The 21,834-nt window shown below is 43.1% G+C and overlaps 1 protein-coding gene across 3 annotated transcripts in view; it reads right to left on the bottom strand.

The window, feature by feature from the left end:
- LIN7A (lin-7 homolog A, crumbs cell polarity complex component) overlaps positions 1–21,834 on the bottom strand; it is a 78,115-nt gene that overhangs the window by 42,513 nt on the left and 13,768 nt on the right. The window contains exons 2-3 of one of the 3 annotated variants that reach the window (XM_074951307.1): positions 4,491–4,612; positions 3,053–3,171 (exon numbers count right to left, since the gene is read on the bottom strand). Coding sequence is in view for 1 of the 3 variants with exons in the window: in XM_074951299.1 (XP_074807400.1) it covers positions 3,053–3,171 (119 nt within the window). In the remaining 2 variants the exon portion in view is untranslated. Of the gene's footprint in view, positions 1–3,052; positions 3,172–4,490; positions 4,613–11,265; positions 11,507–21,834 lie in introns of those variants that run through there. The other 2 variants (XM_074951315.1, XM_074951299.1) reach the window with 2 other exon arrangements.

Raw genomic sequence — 21,834 nt, 5'->3', positions numbered from 1 at the left:
GATGAACTGTCTCATTCTGCCTTGCAGTCTAACACCTCACCTTTTTGCTTGTTCCTCAGCAACCAGTAGAGTAGAGCATAATGACAGTTTTGATCTAAAGTAATAATAGAAAAGGTGCGTGCCTTAAGAATTGGGTTGTTGTATGATGGGCAGGACTGGAGAAGAACCTAGCTTTTTCCAGGCAACAAGGTAGTAACCCTATACCTTTCCCTGTATCTAGAGAACTTGAACTGTGTTAACCAAATAAATCTTACACAGAATTTTTAATATGATTAGTCCAAAATGAGTTTGTCTGGCCATTATAAAAAATTATGGACTAGACTTCATGGTAGGCCTAAGGGAGCTTAGCTGTGGAAACCATGTACCATGCCAGTGGACTGAAAATTGGTGCTTCCATTTTCAAAAGGAATTAAAACATAATTATATATTTCAAATCACCATTCATTATTTCCAGAGCCAATAAAAATGTCTTGCCAATTTGAGACAAATACCTCCAAGTGGTACTAATATTCAGCTAAGTGAGCATGCCAGTTAATTATTTTCTGTTAGCTCTTTTTACATTAATTACCGATTCTTGACATGGCATCTTATAACCTTACAACCGTCTTATAAAACCCTGTAATTTAAATCAAATTCATAATTAACAACTACAATCAAGGTCACTTTTAAAATAAAATGATCATCCCTAACAGAGACTAATTACCTAACCTGCATTCTTCCCAATAATCTATTTCCTGGCACATGTTTTAATATCCCAACCCCTGAGCAGTTTCAATTGGCCACTGTTTTTCAAGATCTTCTTTCCAGAAAAATGTTTTCTTCTCCAACCTCAACCCCAAAGTGGAACTTTCTCCACTAAATAATGCTTGTCTAAGATACATGATGAATTTTTTCTGGCTGGGGCTGCACTGGGTCTCTGCAGGTATCCTGAGCTTCCCTCGGGGGGAAGGAAGACAGTGCCTGGTGTATCTCTAGCCAGATCCACACCTTCTGCCTTCAGGCCCTGCCCTCCTTTATAGTGCAGGTAGCCCGGCACGGAGTATGCTGGCACCACTTCCTCCACCACGATACAAACAACAGTTCTCTTATCTCCACCTGAGAGGTCTCTTGAAACCTCTTTGAGTTACCAGTCTTTTACAAGAACCTCCTCAGGACCTGGACTCTAGCTTCAGCGACCAGGTCTATAGCAGCCTCTGAGAGAAAGGGTTCTCCTCGTGCTATATAACCCGCATCTATGTGCACAGATGGTGGAGTCCCCCTTGGTGCACCAAAGGTTGAGCCTGGCTGGCAACATCAGAATCTGAGACATCCTGGCCTATGGTCAGAGGGACTGGTGGACCCTGCGGTGTTCAGCCAGTTCATGAGGCTGCCCACCCTGCATGACCCCATTGTGTACCTTTTTTTCACAGTGATATTAAAGAAGAGAGAGAAAAAATAAATGTCATTTATGACAGTTGGCACAATTGACCTGACCACTTATTTGGAGTTGGTCAACTGTTGTGTAAATAAATAATTATAAATATCCTAAAGTGAATATTATTTACTTACTAGTGTAAAGCTGTAAAAGAAAAATCAGTTTAGTACAGGATGGTTTTACCCAATAGCCCATAAAAGTACTTTCTATGCCTTATAGATGATCCTGTCAAGTTCTACTTAGATATTTTTAGTTCACTGAACTGATAGTGCATTACAGTCTAGGCCATTTCCCAGCTTCCTATGCTCCATACCTCTTCAAAAAGCTACATGTTTATTGCTTTTGAGAATATTTTCTGCTGATGAATATAAATGTGCTAGGATTTCATTGGTGGTATTGTAGAGATAGCAAAGCTCCCCTTCATAACTTGAGTGCCAAACTGTGCTATATTTTAAAAATAAATAAATAAATCTTCAATGCTTCCTGTCAATTAAGGAAACATTTAGCTAGTTAAATGAAAAGACTAGCCAGGATATCAGCATCTCAGAATAGAGAGTGCCATTATTTACAGTCTTGGAACAGTATTGCCCTAAAAAGTCTTTAAAACTGTGGGCTATTTAAGTGGCACTCTGTTTCTCGCAATGTAGAATATATTCAGTAAAATAAGGGTGTGTTGCACGTTGCCGATAAACTAATGTACCTTCCCTTGTCTCTTCCTTCCAGCCATTCATGGGAAAAAAAATCACAATCAATGCACTTCTGCTGCCTCAATACCAAAGAGTGCAATCCTGCTATTATTGAAATATATGATAGAACTCACATTGATTTCACTGAAGGAGGATTAGTGTTAGGCATTAAATAGATGAGAGGCTTGCCGGGTGCAAGCTGTAAACTGTTGACTCCATAAGAATATTTCCAATCACTTCAGTCAGGCATACAAATAATGTTTAGTTTAGTAGGAAAATAATCCTAAACATTTAGGAATCCTATTGAACTGATTAGCTTCATTTGTATCTTCTGTCCAAGAAATTGTAAAGTGAAAGAAAAGCATTATCATTTACATATATGAAATTTGGTTCACATTCCCCATGGTATGCTTATGAAAGAGGGTTCCAGAAAGGAACCGACTCTGTAAAAGAAAAATTCTAAAGCAGCCTTAACTATGGTCTCACTACTGTGAGCCCAGAACATATTTCACTGCTTTAGAGACATCCTAACTGTGTCTGTGTGGATATGTTGGAGGACAAGGAGAGATGAGAGCGCAAGGAGCTCCTTCTCCCTCTGTGTACCTGTGTGGGAGGCAGCCATAATTTATCATTGACTGCTGGAAAGTGCAAGGAGGGCCTTTTCGCACAGATGGCAGGGTAATGATCCCAGTCCTCAGCACTGGCAAGTGGCTACAACTTTCTAACACACACAGCATGACCTCATGTCTCTCTACAGGCCTGAGCCAATGCCCACTGAGGTCCCCTGAAGGGGTCCCCTTAACATCAGTGGATTTTGGATTAGCCCTACATTGCCTCTGGAGGCATCATGACTTCAAATCACATATCCTTTGCTGTGGTGGACAAGGCGCTCCTGCTCCCTCAACATTTATAGGAATAAGGCTACACTAAGAAATGACTTTCATTTCCGTACCTCTCTGATAGCTGTACAAAACTCACTCTGCAGTACTTTCTTTAGGGATTGCAGCTTGTGTACTGGTACTTCTCCGGACTCTTGTAGTTTCTCCAATAATTCAATTGCTCTTGCAACATCTGAATGGGTAAAAATAGGAATAAAGCTCAGAAAAGCAGAGATTTGACATGTAAGAATGATTAATGTTCCAAATAAGTGGTACAGTGATGATGAGCAATATTTTCATGCACAATCGGCTTTAGCAGTGCTTAATTTATTTGTTTTTCTGTTTATAAGTCTTTTCTGCAGGTAAACCACTTGAAATGTACACATTACCTTAAACTAATATATGTGTAGACACTGCTGTTCAGAAATCTGAGTCCTTCAGTACTGACATTACATGCATATTTATCAATTACAAATACTCTTTTCTAAAAACACAGATACCAGTGTAAGCAGATAATATACAGTAGCATGCTTAAAACAGTTAGAAATACATAACTGCTTCCTTCTGTATTGAAGAGAACAGCACCAAAGAGGTGCTGTCAAAGAGTCCAATTTAAAATAAGTCCTTATATAAGTCCGTCTGGCATGATAATGGATAAGGAAAGAATTTAATCTTTTCTTTGTACAAACCTGGAACTATACACTAATATTTTCTTCAAGAATTGTTTTTCCTGTTGCTAGAAGAAGGCTTCTCTAGTGATTAGAGCACTTGCCCAGGGCTCTGAAGAGCCAAGTTCAATTCCCTGCTCTGCCATGTACTTCCTGGATGACTGTGGGAAAGTCACTCAGTCTGTCTGCCTTGGTTCCTCATCTGTAAAATGGGGATAAAAGCACTTCCCTACCTCACAAGGATGTTGTGAGGATAAATATATTAAAGATTGTGAGATGTTCAAATAATGTGGTGATGGGGGCCATATAAGCATGATAGGTAGTGATTTGTTCCATGTATTACTTGATGGAGGCTATCCACTGGTCAAGTGAGGGAACTGAGTCAGTCCACTTAGTTAAAATATATTTCTTTGCAAGAATTAACTGAAACAAGTAGCTGAGCTGAAACGGGTGGATCCTAACCAGTGGTAGCAATTGTGGAAGCTGTAGCATAGGCAGGGCTCAGACATTTTTACTACCATGTCATGTAAGCCTACGTTACAACTCTGCTGCAGGAGCTGCATTGGAGGTGAATTACAGCTACAAAACTTGCTGAAGTAGATGAAGCCTGGCAACACTGTAATGATGTCTTGATTGTGTGGTCATTCCCATTGCCTCTAATGTAGACTTATTTTCATTTCTACCAATGACATCACTAGCCAATTATACCAGAAAAAATATCATAGTGTAGTCATATAGTGACTCAGGGAATATACAATACTACATGCATGCAATATATTTGAGGCATTTTAAATGTGATTTAGCTGCGTTTAAAAATAAAATCTTTATAATGAATGGAAATTACCTTAAATAACCCTCCTTCCCCATGATAAAGATTGTAGTGTTTGTGACTGGGAGATTACACTAATTGAAACAATTCTTAGAATCCTCATCTTGCAGTTCAGCTCTTCTGAGCAGCTGTCATATCTGGCACAGACATGAGAAGCTATTTAGAAATGGGGAAAGGATGGCTTCAGATGCGTGGTTTAAAGTATATTTTTTAATATTCATAATAATAGTTAAAAATGTAAAGAACAAATAGCAAAAGTATCTTTCTCACAATGAAATACCTCCAAAAATGGGTATGTACCAGATTCATAATTTTGACATTTCCCATTCAAACTGAGAGGTTCACAGTTAGTTCATTTTTAGACTTCCAGTCCTTGTCCCCAGCTTCAGCTGCTCTGCTCTGTGCAGACAGTACAAAGCAGATGAAGGGCTGCATCTGAGAATTGCCCAATACTCTGCTAGCAGAGCAGTTTTGATTGGACCTCTGCAGTTGCCATAGCTTAGAAAAGCCCTTCAGCTGCTTTAAATTAAAAGGGGTTTTGGTTTTTTGGGTTTTTGTTTTTACCCTGGTTAGCTCAGTTTAGAGCTTCCTTCCTAGCTCTCCTCCCAAACTATACTGAGCAGAAGCACAGTGCAGCTGCTGGCTGGTCCACCACTATTTTATTCTCACCTAGCTGTTCTACCTCTATTTCTGTGGATTCTCTGCTTCTCCCCATGTTCACTATGGTCCTGATCCTAAACCTATTAAATTCAGTGGAAAGACTCCTACTGACATCAGCGTTCTTTGGCACCCTGATTCGCGAAAGTAACCCTATTCTTAAAGCATATGCTTAATTAACTCTAGCCATGTCATTGTCCTGTTGAAATCAATGGGTTTTAAGTATATGCTTAAAGATAAGCATGTGCTTAAGTGCCTGGATAATTCACAGTATGATTAATTGCATTTAGAAGTAGGACAAGTTTGCATTTAGTATTGCGATATATTGCAAAGAGAGAAACATAGTAGTACAAATGATAAATTCATGCTCTCTGATGTGAAATCAACAGGAGGTGAGTGCATAAATTCCTAGGCAAAACTGAGTGCCAAGTTGTCATTTGCTGAAGTGAGCATCTCCCATTTTCTGATAGAGTAGTTGCACATGAAAAAACAAAAATTCAGGCAGCACCCATAATAAAGCACTAATAAAGCACCCATAATAAAGCACTAATAAAGCAAAGCTTGTGATTGTTTTTAAACTAAACAACGAAAACTACCAACAGTAGTAACTTTACCAGTTGATGATATGTTGCATATTATTTGTCTTATCGTAGCACCTAGGAGTCCCAGTCATGGGCCATGACTCCATTATGTATATTGTGGGAGGCATGACTTTTCACTATCTTGCTTACCATAACAAAAGTTATGAGTACTTTACTTTCTCCATGCTTTACGAGGTGTGTATAATACAGTATGTGTATGTAGATGGTGCTCCTGTGCAGGTTTTCAAACCATAGCCACTATACATGGTTTTTTTGAGTCAGACCTTCACCTTGCAGGTACTTACAGTTGTGTTTGTAGTAATAAAGAATCCAGATGCAAATTAGAAAGACAGTATAAGCTTTCTTAAGAAATGTAATTCAACTGCAGGAGCAGGAGAGCTAGGGCTTTATTCTCCCACTGTGAGATAGGCTAGGAATATTTCTTACAAGGTATTGACTTTTCTGGGAGTTACACAGGCTCTGCGGTGAGAGAATAGGACCCCAGACTCTAATCTAAGCTGCAGAGAACAAGTTCAGAGTGATCTTCACAGACACCCAGTCATTTAACCATCTCTATCAAGGATATTAAGTTCTAAGCATTACTTTATCAGAACAAAATTGTCCATCGCTGATCAGTGATCCTGAAGGCAGGATACTTCCTGCCTAGCAATTTCTCAGAATTGTAAACCCTGCCACTGAAACCCAAAGTAAACCTTTCTGCTGATAACACATATACTTTTATTTCAATATTTTATTTCTCATACTTTAAAACTCAAGATGTTCACTAGTTGAGCAAATGCAATTTTTAACTATATAAGCAGTATTGCACACTATTTGTTTTTCTAAAATGAAAGTCTAAGAAATACATATACAGGTATATACTTATTTCAAAAGATTAAACTCAAAGTCTTAGATGCTGTCGTAAGTTACAGTAAAAGTTGAAGCATGATTGTCTGGGGTTTTGGGATGCTGAAAACAGTAAATTGTTTACCCTTTGGCCCCAGGAGTTGGAAGATTTCCCAAGACTAGCAGCAAGTAAATAAATGATACTATTTAATTTATTGTTTCTGACACCAGAAAGTAATATAGCACTGGGAGTTTCCATTTGCAGGTAACATAAGGAAATCCCAGTGCTCAGAAAATATAATGAGACTATCAAGGTGCCTATTACAAAGACATTTTTTTTAAAATTATATAACTTTCCATGTTCCCAAATTCACCCAATACTGTAAAATAGATGTAGTGATCCAAGCTGTTGCTTTGATCTATTATCTCTCTATCATATTTCTTAACAATGTGCTTCCCTTCCCTTATCACTGCTGGGCCCAGTGCTCGGACTCCATTTGGTAGTGACTTTAGGGATAATGTTCATGGCAGAAGAATATATGAAGCAATAAATAGCTTTGGAGGAGGATTAAATCCCAAAGTGAAAATGAGGAATGTGCTCATGGCCATATGTTTGTTCCAAGCAGACACCTTTGTCATGAGCGTTATTCTTGTTTCACAAGACAAAACAAGTTTCAACACACACCGTAAGATATAGGCATGAAGGTAAAATATTACCTCATGAGGGTTTGAAACGTTGTACTGCTTTCAAGTGATATGCCTGTTGAGGTGAGGCTTGGGTAAATAGCTACTCTAAAGCAGGTTCAACAAGCGTAAAATTCATCCCTGCATAAGGGCTTAAGTGGAGCATCAGCTTTGTGCTGGCCCTCTGGACAGGGAGAATTTCACCCAACATGGAATAACTGCTTTAGGGCAGAGTTAAAATGTGAATAATTGTTCCAAGGAGTGAGGAAAAAGAAGTGATGTGACTGGCAGCTATGTGAGAAGTTAAAATATGGGGGGAAGTCCTGCCCCTATTGAACTTAATGAAAACACTCCTCTTGCTTTCAATAGGGCCAGGATTTCCCTTTGGGGTTCTTTTCTTGACCAAAATCCTCCTTTTGCTATGTAATTACTCTAAGAAATTAGTTCTGTTTGTTATGAAGAATGGGCAAGAAAGTGTTCTCATAATGTTTTCTCATCTATTAGTAGAAAGTGTAAATTAATGAATTAATTAAAAATCCATTGAAATTGTGAAACTATTTTAAAAACAGTTTAAAGCTACATTTATATTATATAATAAAGGAAATTAAACTCAATCTTTTCTCTTTACTATTTCTAATTCATCCCTTTCATCAGTCAAGGAAACAGATTATTTTGTTTAAACAAAAGCCTTCCAATAATAATCCCTTTGATCACAATTTTATTTGATTGAAATTTAGATTGCAATCAAATTAGCATGGATTTATCTTCTTCCACTCACTGATCTTCCATTGAGATCAATGGGAATTTTGTTTGAAGACTGGGGGTGAATGATTACTTGATATTTTATGTTGAATATACCAGAAAAGGAACATCTGCTTATTCTTTCCCTTTTGGACCTAATGCTCATCTTACATTTTTATTTTTACCAACACCTCTTTATACTTCTCTCTTCTATTTAAGCAATGATCTCTACTCTTCCCCCCATTCTATTTAACATTCTGTTCACTTCTCCGCTCTTCTCATCATTGAACTCACATGCAGCACTTGAGGAAATAATGTTTCAGCATGGTGGGTCACATTATCAGTGAAACACAGATAATGGTGAGGTGGCTGCAGATGGAACACATTATATCAACAGTGTGCATCGAAAAGGAACATTGTTTTCAGAAAAATTCTCATCTCATGTAATATTTTTATATTTTTTCATTTGAATGCAGTTTCGTTTGCATTCCTGGGGACCATAAGCAGACTATTATGTTACTGTACAGAGGTAAAGAAAGAGGGAGAAATCACTAGAACATGGAGCTAGTATGATTTCATACTGTGATTAAAAACTGGAACATTACCATGCAGTATTAAATGAAGCAGAATTGTGTAGACATAGCCATGTAGAATAATACAGTTGTAAAGGCAGGTCATCTTGCTTGTTTATCATTGTCCTTCAGTCCCTATGTTTAGTCTCAACTTCTTTCAAATGGTATTATTATATGTCATTCTCCCTTGCTGTCTCTTTATTCAAAACTGATGTCATTAAACACAATTTATATAGATCTGCCTGAAATTAATCTGTTTATTTTAAACATAAATATTATTTCCAATATTTTGCATTTTAGATAACTGTAGCCCCAAAACAACAACCAAACGCAGATACTATGAGAAATAAGGATCCTAGGTACTCCAACACTGATAGACATGTCACAGTTCTGTTACCAGTTTGTAAGGTAAATTCTAGCTTTCATTGGAGTATGTATGATAGCCATAACTGATGGCAGAATTTGGCAAGGTTTGTCTTAATTCTAACTCAGGAGATCCAGGAAATCCAGCAATTCATAGAAATGCCAGGATATTTGATTTTAGCATTCTGAATCATTTTGTGTTCAAGAGTCACTATAACTGTCAGTGTTTAGTGATACAAAATTTCAGTAACTTTTGGAATGCAAGATACTTAGATCCACTATGTACACCCGAGGTAAGAGCTGTACTACATTAATTAATGTATGGTCTTCCACTCCTGTGCTTATCTGGAGATCGTACTGTTATAATCTGCAGCCCCCTGAACAATTTTTAACCATTGGCATAACAGACTCTTTTTGACTAGTAATGACAGTGTTCTGTGAAGTTAGTTTTGGTTCAAGCAGTAATTGCTTACATAGGCAATATATGGCTGTTTTTTCACCAGCTGGTCTGGAATCATCTTGCTGGACTGATCGCAATAAGGAAATATAAAAATTTCTTGTAGACTAAAAAGGTTTTGGATAGTAGACTTCCCACCTTTCTAAGACACATTTTATCCTTCTACTGCCACACTCCAGCTATGAAAAAGTTAATTGAAGGTGAAAGTGTATTATTTATCAGAAAGAGGAAATATATACTATAAACACAAAATGCCATCCGGGATGTCATTGCAATTAATAGTAAGAATACACAGTTTGTCTCTGACATTTCACAAAACAGTTATTTAAAAAGCTCAAAAGGGCAGAGTAGAAATATACCCAGGGCAGTGTAAACGGGAGAGTTTCAGCTAATATGTCGTTTGAAAATCTGAGGAGACTTGGGCATGTCATTCTTCCTCATTCAAGTGTGTCTAAAGATTTTATCTAGGCAGAAGGTGAAGAGTTTCAATGAAATAAATCTTTGTACAACTTCACAGTTCATCTGGATCTCCTACTCTTCTAATTAAGTGTAGTTATTTCTGCAATATTCAGTTTTGGATGAATTTCAGTGCATACTTCTGAAAATCCTCGGTATTAGTAGAATACTGATGGCACTTGCTACTTTGTATTCCATTACACTTCCTTCTATGATGTCATACACCAGACAGCCCAATTTGCTTTCATTCTTGTGTGTAGTTCCTTACTTACTCACAGAACAGTGTTCTCTCCTGTTCCAGTAATTCTCTTTAATTTACTGATTAAAATGGAGAGTTTAGAAGAATTGAGAAAGTGGGGAGTCTTTTTGTGCCATTTTTGTTTGTTTTTTAAGTTGTACAAAATTTCATGCTAACTAGTCATCTGAGGCCTGGTCTACACTACGAGTTTATGTCGGATTTAGCAGCATTAAATTCGAATTAACCCTGTACCGGTCCACACAACGAAGCCATTTTTTCGACATAAAGGGCTCTTAAAACCAATTTTTGTACTCGTCCCCAACAAGGGGATTAGCGCTGAAATCGACATTGCGGTTTTGAATTAGGGTTAGTGTGGACGCAATTTGAAGGTATTGGCCTCCGGGAGCTATCCCACAGTGCACCATTGTGACCACTCTGGACAGCACTCTGAACTCGGCTGCACTGGCCAGGTGTACAGGAAAAGCCCCGGGAACTTTTGAATCTCATTTCCTGTTTGGCCAGGCGAGCTCATCAGCACAGGTGACCATGCAGAGCTCATCAGCACAGGTGACCCTGCAGTCCCAGAATCGAAAAAGAGCTCCAGCATGGACCGAACGGGAGGTACGGGATCTGATCGCTGTACGGGGAGAGGAATCCGTGCTATCAGAACTACGTTCCAAAAGACGAAATGCCAAAACGTTTCAAAAAATCTCAGAGGCTACATCAGGGACGCAACACAGTGCCGCGTGAAACTTAAGGAGCTCAGACAAGAGTACCAGAAAACCAAAGAATCAAACGGATGCTCCGGGACAGAGCCCCAGACATGCTGCTTCTACGCTGAGCTGCATGCAATTCTAGGGGGTCTGCCACCACTACCCCACCCCTGTCCGTGGACTCCGAGGATGGGGTACTCTCCGCCATGGCTGAGGATTTTGCAGATGGGGAAGATGAGGAGGAGGACGAGCTTGGGGAGAGCACACAGCACACCGTTCTCCCCAACAGCCAGGATCTTTTTATCACCCTGACTGAAATACCCTCCCAACCCACCAAAGCCGGAGAAGGGACCTCTGGTGAGTGTACCTTTTTAAATATAATACATGTTATAAAAGCAAGCGTTTTTTAATGATTAAGTAGCCCTGAGGACTTGGGATGCATTCGTGGCCAGTACTGCTACTGGAAAAGTCTGTTAACGTGCCTGGGGATGGAGCGGAAATCTTCCAGGGACATCTCCATGAAGCTCTCCTGGAGGTACTCTAAAAGCCTCTGCAGAAGGTTTCTGGGGAGAGCAGCCTTATTCCGTCCTCCATGGTAGGACACTTTACCACGCCATGCTAGTAGCAAGTAATCTGGTACCATTGCATGACAAAGCCTGGCAGCGTATGGTCCCGGTGTTTGCTGGCATTCAAGCAACATCCGTTCTTTATCTCTCTGTGTTATCCTCAGGAGAGTGATATCGTTCATGGTAACCTGGTTGAAATAGGGGAATTTGATTAAGGGGACATTCAGAGGTGGCCGTTCCTACTGGGCTGTTTGCCTGTGGCTGAAAATAAATCCTCCCCGCAGTTAGCCACACGCTGGGGGGGGGGGAGGCCATTGGCGCTGAGCTGTTCACGTTTGGCTAGCAGGGATCTTCCCTGATACCAGCCAGGCGGAGGGGGGAGGGGAAAAGCGATCATCCCAGAGAATTGGATGGGGGGAGGGGGTTAGTTTGGTTTCTGCTGCTGCACGTTAACAGGAAAACTGCAGCAGTAAATGGCCAACTCAATGGGCTTTGCTTGGTATGGAAAAGGAGGAGGCTGCTGTTATGAAGGTTGCAGAGGCCGAAAGACTATGGCTTACCATGGCTGCCTGCAAGCCGAATTCTGTTGCCCGGCCCTGCGTGTGTGATCTCTAACACCAAAGCTGCAAGCACTCAATATAAGATGCAAAATGCGACATTGTATCAAAATCACATGTGCTATGTAATGTGAATAGTGTTGTTCACCGTGAAAGAGTATAGCCATTGTTCTGTAAAATATATCTTTTTAATACTTCACTCCCTTTTTTTCCTCCAGCAGCTGCAATTTTTCAAGACTCCCTCCTCCATCCCAGAGGCTATCTCAGATAAGGCGGCGAAAAAAATGCACGCGCGATGACATGTTCTCTGAGCTCATGCAGTTGTCCGGCACTGAGAGAGCTGTGTGGAGGGACACAATAGCAGAGTACAGGACAGTGGCCGATGAACATGAGGAGAGGTGGCAGGAGGAAGATCAGAGGAGGCATGAGGAAACGCTGGGGACTACTGCGGGGTCAAACGGACATGCTCTGGCATCTGGTGGAGGTTCATGAACGGCAGCAGGATCACAGACTGCCGCTGCAGCCCCTGCTTAACCGTCCTCCCTCCTCCCCAAGTCCCATAGCCTCCTCACCCAGACGCCCAAAAACGTGGGGTGGGAGGCTCCAGGCACCCAACCACGTTACCCCAATGGACAGCCCAAGCAACAGAAGGCTGGCATTCAACAAGTTTTAAAGTGGCCTTTTCCTTCCCTCCTATCCTCCTCCCACACCCCACCTGGGCTACCTTGTGAGTCATCTCCCTATTTTTATAATCAATTAATAAAGAATACATGTTTTTAAAATGATAGTGACTTTATTTCCTTTGCAAGCAAGCTGTGATTGAAGGCGGGAGGGTGGGTGGCTTACAGGGAATTAGAGTCAACCAAGGGGGCGGGTTTTCATCAAGGAGAAACAAACAGAAGTGCCACACAGTACCCTGGCCAGTCATGAAACTGGTTTTCAAAGCTTCTCTGATGCGCACCGCTTCCTGTGTGCTCTTCTAACTGCCCTGGTGTCTGACTGCGCGTATTCAGCGGCCAGGCGACTTGCATCAACCTTCCACCCCGCCATAAACGTCTCCCCCTTACTCTCACAGAGATTGTGGAGCACACAACAAGCAGCAATAACAATGGGAATATTGGTTTCACTGAGGTCTGAGTGAGTCAGTAAACTGCGCCAGCGACCCTTTAAACATCCAAATGCACACTCTACCACCATTCTGCACTTGCTCAGCCTATAGTTGAACAGCTCCTTACTACTGTTCAGGGTGCCTGTGTACGGCTTCATGAGCCAGGGCATTAAGGGGTAGGCTGGGTCCCCAGGGATAACTATTGGCATTTCAACATCCCCAACAGTTATTTTCTGGTCTGGGAAGTAAATCTCTTCCTGCAGCCATTTAAACAGACCAGAGTTCCTGAAGACGTGAGCGTCATGAACCTTTCCCAGCCATCCCACGTTGATGTTGGTGAAACGTCCCTTGTGATCCACCAGAGCTTGCAGCACCAATGAAAAGTACCCCTTGCGGTTTATGTACTGGCTGCCCTGGTGGTCCAGTCCCAAGACAGGCATATGCGTTCCGTCTATAGCCCCACCACAGTTAGGGAATCCCATTACAGCAAAGCTATCTAGTATGACCTGCACATTTCCCAGAGTCACTACCTTTGATAGCAGCAGCTCAGTGATTGCATTGGCTACTTGCATCACAGCAACCCCCACAGTAGATTTGCCCACTCCAAATTGATTCCCGACTGACCAGTAGCTGTCTGGCATTGCAAGCTTCCACAGGGCTATTGCCACTCACTTGTGAACTGTGAGGGCTGGTCTCATCTTGGTATTCTTGCGCTTCAGGGCAGGGGAAAGCAAGTCACAAAGTTCTATGAAAGTGCCCTGCGAAAGTTTCGGAGCCACTGGGAATCATCCTAGACCTGCAACACTATGCGGTCCCACCACTCTGTGCTTGTTTCCCAGGCCCAGAATCGGCGTTCCACGGCATGAGCCTGCCCCATTAACACCATGATCGCCAAATTGCGGGGGAACACGGTTTTAGAGAAAAGTGTGTTCATGTCCTCATCACTGCACTGCCATCGCCTCCTCGCCTGGTTTTTCAGGTGCTGGTTCTGCATATACTGCACGCTAATGCACGAGGTGTTTACAATGGTCATAACTGCTGTGGTGAGCTGAACAGGCTCCATGCTTGCTGTGCTATGGCGTCTGCCCCTGCTTGGGCAAACCAGGGAAATGGGCGCAAAATGATTGTTTGCCGTTGCTCTGGTGGAGGGAGGGGCAACTGACAACATGGCTTATAGGGTTGGCTTACAGGGAATTAAAATCAACAAAGGGGATGCCTTTGCAAGAAACAGAATGGCCCCCTCAAGGATAGAACTCAAAACCTCAAAGACAGAACTCAAAACCGGGTTTAGCAGGCCGTTGATTTCACGGAGGGAGGGAGGAGAAAATGAATAGAAAACAAATCTGGTCTATTTCTTGTTTTGATCCACTTCATCTATCTTTATACATCTTGCTGGCAGCAGACTGTGCAGTACGACCACTAGCCATCATCATCTCCTGGGTGCTCGGCAGAAGACGGTGCAGTATGACTACTGGCCATCATCTTCTGCTGGCTGCAGATTAAAAGACAGTGCACTGCCGGTAGGACTGAATCGCCATGAGATGAAACTTAAAAGGGAAATGACCTGGCTGAGTCACTCCCATGTTTGCCCAGGCACCCCTGACCTCATCGAGGTCAGTTAAAAGAGCACCCTGGACTACGTCGATGACGGCTACCAGTCATACTGCACTTTCTGCTGCCAAAAGACAATAAACTGTTGCTGTGTAGCAATGTAGTACCGCGTCTGCCAGCACCCAGGAGACATACGGTGATGGTTAGCTGAGCGGGTTCCATGCTTGCCGTGCTATGGCGTCTGCACAGCTAACTCAAGAAAAAAGGCGCAAATGTACCCAGAACTACCCGCGACAATGTTTTAGCCCCATCAAGCACTTGGATTTCTACCCAGAATTCAAATGGGTGGCAGAGACTGCGGGAACTGTGGGATAGCTACCCACAGTGCAACGCTCCAGAAGTCGACAGTTGCCTTGGTACTGTGGACACACTCCGCCGACTACATGCACTTACAGCATTTGTGTGGGGACACACACAATCAACTGTATAAAAACGCTTTCTACAAAACCGACTTCTGTAAATTCGACCTAATTTCGTAGTATAGACAAGGCCTGAGAGGTATACCTCACTATCGTAAATTGGGCATAATGGTGTGCAGGGAGCAGCAATTTAATCAGTTAAAATCCAGTAACGTTATCCAGGCCTTTATGGTACATTTCATACTGCATCTATAATATATAAGCATATCTTTGAAGTCTTCTCAAAATAACTATAATTAAAAACAATGTTAATGTTCTATTATTTTGATTTAAATAAATGATCTGGTAATCATTACAGGTCTAATTCAAGAGCACTTTTATATTCCAACAACTGAATATTGCTACAGCTACTCAAACATAAGAAAGAATGAATCATATAAAACTTCTACTGTTCAGATAAATACCAAATCACTCATGCATATCTTTTTCAAGTGGTCTAGGTAAACGGCCACTGGCCCCAACATACATGACAATATCCATATGTGACAAGAACTTCATTATTAGCAGGTAGGACATCACTTTTAAAAATTAAAGGTATGTCTACACTGCATGCTCCCCTAGTATGGGTATAAACAGCAGTGTAGACACTGAGACACTGCTTAGGTGAGTAGCATAACCCTGAACCCTGTGGGTATGTGTGACATTTTGAGTATCATGCAGATCAATAAGGGGTTCTGTCGCTGCCTGTCTTGTAGCTTTGGGTGCCTTAATTCTATGCTGCTATGGCTCAGAGTCCTGACACCAGCTCACAAGCACAAAAGTCTCATCCTCACTTCCACCAGCCTAGTTACTCCTTTCAGGGTGATCCCAACATAAAAACATAAGAATGCCCATACTGGATGAGACCAGTAGTCCATCTAGCCCAGTATCCAGTTCTTCCAACAGTGGCCAATGCCAGATGTTTCAAAGGGAATGAACAGAACATGTCATTATCAAGTGATCCATTCCGTTATCCAGTCCCAGCATCTGGCAATCAGAGGCTTAGAGAGACAGAGTGTGGGGTTGCATCCGTGATCATCTTGGTTAATACCACTGATCGACCTATCCTCCATGAACTTATCTAATTCTTTTTTGAACCCCCCTATAATTTTGGCCTTTAAAACATCTCATAGCAATGAGTTTCACAGGTTGACTGTGCATTGTGTGAAGTACTTCCTTTTGTTTGTTTTAAACCAGCTGCCTATTAATTTTCACTGGTTTTTGTGTTAAGAGATGGGGTAAAAAACACTGCCTTATTCACTTTCTCCACATCATTCATTTTATAGACCTCTATCATATCCCCCCCCTTAGTTGTCTCTTTTCCAAGCTGAACAGTCCTAGTGTTTTTAATCTCTCCTCATATGGAAGCTATTCCATATCCTTAATCATTTTTGTTCCCCTTCTCTGTACTTTTTTCCATTTCAAATATATCTTTTTTGAAAGGGGCAGAGGGAACTGCATGCAGTATTCAAGGTGTGGGTGCACCATGGATTTATAAAGTGGCATTACGATATTTACTGTCTTATTATCTGTCCCTTTCCTAATGGTTCCTAACATTGTTAGCTTTTTTTGACTGCTGCTTCAAGGGTTGCCAAGCCTCCAGGATTGTCCTGGAGTCTCCAGGAATTAAAGATTATTTTTTAATTAAAGATTGTGCTGTGATGAAACGTCCAGGAATATGTCCACCCAAAACTGGCAACCCTAGCTGCTGCACACTGAGCAGATATTTTCAGAGAACTATCCACAATGACTCCAAGATCTCTTTCTTGAGTGGTAACAGCTAATTTAGACCCCATCATTTTATATGTATAGTTTTCTATGTAAATCTCCCCAAATTCTTAACTACAAGACACTCAGACCTTTCCCCTCTGGTTCGTCACCCCAAACATGTGAAAACTGCCCCCAGTTATCAGTTTCACTTTGGCGCACACACCATATGTCCTGTCATAGATGGGATAAAGCATTTCAGGGACAGTGTCCTGTTTAGAGGCTGCCCATCAGTTTCTATAAAGCCTTCACTTCAAAGCCCTTCTTTTTTAAGGATTTGCATGGTTTTTGTCCCCCCACCCACTTCCGTCGACTATGATGATTCATCGTTACTCATAATGGGGAAAATTCCCTCTTGACTTGGTAGCTGGAGTGTCTCAGGGTCTTCCCATTAACTGTAATTATTTGTCTTTTCCTGGGTTGAAACATGGATCATTACTTGCATGCGGTTTTGTGTAAACACGTAGCTTGGAATGCACTCCTCCCTGCAGTGAGGTATATTTGAAATTGTAGCTTAAGTCATAGGCATAGTATTCTATATAGATCGGGGTGGGCAAACTTTTTGGCCCGAGGGCCACATCGGGTTGCGGAACTGTATTGAGGGCCAGGTAGGGAACGCTGTGCCCCCCAAACAGCCTGGCCCCCGCCCCCTATTGCCCCTTCCCATTTCCCACCCGCTGACTGTTCCCCTCAGAACCCCCGACCTCCAACCCCTCTGCTCCTTGTCCCCTGACTGCCCCAACCTATCCACCCCCCAACAGGCCCCCTGGGACTCCCTCGCCCTATTCAACCGTCCCCTGTTCCCCGACCCCTGACTGCCCCAGAACCTCCGCCCCATCCAACTACCCCCTGCTCCCTGACTATCCCCTGGGACTCCCTACCCAACCCCTCACCGCCACGTGCGCGTGCCGCCACCCCCTTACCATTTTGCTCAGAGAAGCAGGAGCTCGCAGCCCCTCTGCCCATGCCGCGGTGTGGCTGTGGGGAAGGGGGGACAGTGGGGGAGGGTCCGGGGGTGAGCCTCCCCAGCCAGGAGCTCAGTTTGCCCACTTCTGATATAGATAAATACATAACCACAGTCTGTATACATATCTCGTAATGGCCATCAAGTTCAAAACATTACATGCTTTCATAAAAGACCTTACTCCACATATTTTTATACACAACATTGTATACAACCAGCTGATTCAAATGCTTACTCTTTGGGGTTAAGAGCCCCTTTTCTCCCCGGGGGGTGGTGGAGGAGGGGTCTGGACCCTGATTGTCACAGTATATAACCTACACCAGTCGTTCTCAACCAGGGGACTGGGGCCCTTGAGCAGGTTTCAGGGGGGCTTCCAAGCGGAGCCAGCATTAGACTCACTGAAGCCCCACTGCATGGGGCTGAAGCCCAGATCCCTGAGCCCTGCCACATGGGGCTGAAGCTGAAGCCTAAGCAATGTAACTTTGTCGGGGCCCCTATGGCATGGGGCCCCAGGCAATTGCCCTGCTTGCTACCCCCTAATGCCAGCCCTAGCTTTTATATGCAGAACAGCAGTTATTGTAGCACAGGTGGGCCGTGGAATTTTTATATCATGAGGGGGGTCAGAAAGAAAAAGGTTGAGAACCTCTGCCCTACGCGGCTCTCTACACACCCAAGCAGTGCCTCCCCCAGTGTCCCACTGCCTTCCTACTGCTAGAGTCTTTCCCTGCTGCAGGGGGAAGCTCTTGCAATGGGGAAAGACTCTGGCAGCAGGGGAACAGCAGGGAAAGGTTCCGGCAGCTCCCTGAAATGCAGAAAGGCTCCAGAGCCTTTCTGTGCTATAGGCAGCTGCCGAAGTCTTTCACTGACATGTGTAGCAACGCATTGTGCTGTGGGAGCAGCCAGTTTTTCACTGCAGCGTGTAGCTACACACCTTATACTCCGTGATTTGCATTGTAGACATACCCTGAAGCTGCTTAAAATAAATAATTTTAAGCAAGCAGTTTAGCAAATCTTTAAGTCTCTCCTTTCCTAATGTGTGAAAAATTCCAACCATGCAATAGAGTTGGATGTGCTGTATCTGTCTCACTTGGCCTATTATAGTGGTAAATGAACTTGTAAGTGTGTTGGTGGACTTCCTATGTGCTTTCTATCACAGCCGGGGTCAAGCTCCTTCTGCTGGATGCTCATCAGGCTGCTGTGTTTGGATCCATACACTGGATCCTACAGGTTTCTAAGCCAGTAATTTAAGCACACCCTCCCCAGAACTCCAGCCTCATGGGTACTGCTGTTTTGCAGTTCAACCTTTTTGGGGTCATGTGACAGTTACAATACTGCCAATCTCAAGAGATCAGCACTCATGAGCTGAACCCCAAATATAATGAGATTTTTTTTTAAAGTCTATATTGTGGATTTTGGTCTGTCTTTTGATTTTGAATTCCCCCTGCCCGGGCCCAGCATGTGACATTAATGTTGCTCACTCTCCCAGATGTGTTAGTAAGGTGATTGTGGGCTCCCATTGCAGAAGCTCTAACCCCTAACATCTGCCTCTTCCCAGGCTGGGTGCTGCAGTGTTTCATTTGCAAAGAGTAAAGCTGAATGCAGGTTAAGTTGAACAAGTGAAACTTTGTTAAACCATGTGTTCTGCTCTGTCTTTGTGGTTGAGTCTCTCTCCACATTCTCTGTTTTCCTGGTGTCCCATCAATAACAGTCCCTCCAGGGAAGAAACATGGGCCTCTGACTCCAGTTCAACTGATCATGATATTCCTTCATTATTTTACAAACATTTTAACATACAATGTTGATATAAACAAATAATTGACACCCAAACTCCTGCTCCGTGTCCCTTCTGCCCTCCAACAGAGCCAAGTTGGAGTCTCATTTTAACCACAGATTCAGCTAGTTACATATTTCTTTGAGACAGCTTGGTCTCCTCAACAAGTGACCACACCAGGAATAACTGATCTCCATCTCCCTGTCACCATAATCTAGCAAACTCTCTCTGCGGAGTTCCCTCCTTCCCCGTGGGGTTGGCTTCTGGATGGTTCTCTGCGTCTCCATTCTGTGATGATCTCTGTAGTTTCTGGCTGGGTGTTGTCTGCTGGCTCGTGTCTCCTGTTCCTTCAGATCACTTGTCCCTCTTGTGTAATCACCTTCTATGATCTGGTTGCCACTGCACCCCTCATTACTCCTTTAGTGTCTCTCTAATGGCTGGATCCTCACAGAAGTACCTGTCTCCAGGGCCGACAGATCCCATACTCCAGCACCTGCTTTCTTTGACTGCTGGCCATCTCCTTTGCAGTTTCTCCATCCTTCTGGCTGCAACAGGTCCCCCTTCATTGGTGAAATGGTTTTGATCCTTTGTACCGTCACTGCCTGCGCTGGACAGTTTTGGCACCCCGTGACAGCATATTCCTGCATGCCAAGATGCTAACAAAGGGTCTGAACTAGAGGTCTGCTTGGGCCTAATTTTAAAGCCTGGCCCAACCCCCTGGATAGATACATTGAGGGCACTGATGTACATTTCTGCCCCTGTACTTCATGAGCAGGGGTATGGAGGCAAGAGTGTGACCTGGAAGGGCTGGAGCAGCCACTATGGCATCTGGGATTGGGCTGTGGAGTAGGAACCGAGCAAGTGGGGCCTCTTCCCCTCCTGACTGCAGAGCATCCTCTGAGCCAGCAGGTGTCAATACTAGGTCCGGTTGGGGGGCACTTGGCAGCAGCTCAGCACAGAGGGAGCCGGGAATACTGCACCCATGACTGCGCAGGGAAGTGTGGGGATCAGAGCTGCTGGGAGCCTGGGGCACAGCTGGAGACAGGAAATGTCAAGAGCTGGGAAGCGGGGCTGTCTGGATCATAGAGCGCACTGCAGAGAATAGGAGCCAGGCACAGGTAGGAGGAGATGGGGACCGGATAGGCTCTGTGGGGAGTCTGCCCCTATCTTTCTCCCATCTCCCTCTGCTTCAACCCCATCACCCAGTATACACCTCCCCCATTGTGAATAACATAGTTGGCACACTGAGTGATAAAAGACTATTCAATCCGAGCCAAGCCCCGATGTGTGCTATACAAATCACACCTGACCCAAACCCATCACTTGTAGTTGGGTCCCATCTGGTTCGGGTTGGGGTGGATGATATTATCAAAGAGGTGGGATGTGGACTGAGGCTAGGGAGTAAGAGGCATCCACGGGGAACACGCATCATTCTCCCACTGGTCCTATGAAGACTTCCCAGGAACAGCAATAGGCCCAAAGGCTTTTACCCCTGTTTTGCAGGAAATATGCCTCAAGAGTTATCTTTTTTCTGATTTGACCTTTAAGACCATGGGATGAGTGGGGCAGGGAACCTAAAACAGCTGTATAAACCTGAGAAACTCAAGTGAATAAACTGACTTTATATTTAAATACAGTTTTATAATTTGGAGCTCATAAAACTGAGGAAATAGTAAACTGATGTGCCAGTTTCCCTGCAGTCCTTGTAATTCAGCTGGTTTCTGACCTGGAGTGCCATTTGCTATTGTAGTTTAGAGTCTGTCTTAAGCAGAGTCTGCACTGGAAACTGGACAAAACCACACTAGAGACTAGCCTGAAGTCAACAAACGGAGTCACTTTCATGTGGTAGCTGAGCAGGATTTTAATCCAGATAAAAGGCTGGTGCATTAACCCACCCATAACTCTCTGCTTGCTTAATAAAACAAAAATTGCCTTATGAAATTTGAACCTATGGTGAAACCCATTAAAACCCGTGGAGGAATTAAAGAAAACTAGAGCAGTGGGGGGGGGGGGTCGAGGGGTGTGTGTGTGTGGAGAGAGAACATGTCTGTACCAAGACAAGCAGTAAGAAGAAAAGCATTATTTCTAATTGTGATGTATCTTTCTTTCAGCGGAATTCCACTCCATTACCCACCTAACCTGCTAAGTAAAGGACATAACAAGTGATACGTCCTGCATCTAGATCACAAAAAAGTAGCACATACAGTATAACTGTGCATGTTGCCACACTGGTATTCAATAGTGTGTTTTTTAGCTATTGTCAGACAGATTTTTCTTGGGGAATGGGGAAAAAGGAAGGAAATGAACCA

This window comes from Natator depressus, chromosome 1 (assembly GCF_965152275.1).
Source record: "Natator depressus isolate rNatDep1 chromosome 1, rNatDep2.hap1, whole genome shotgun sequence".
In the NCBI taxonomy this organism is placed as follows: domain Eukaryota; kingdom Metazoa; phylum Chordata; order Testudines; family Cheloniidae; genus Natator; species Natator depressus.
This window is presented reverse-complemented; position numbering and strand designations above follow the sequence as displayed.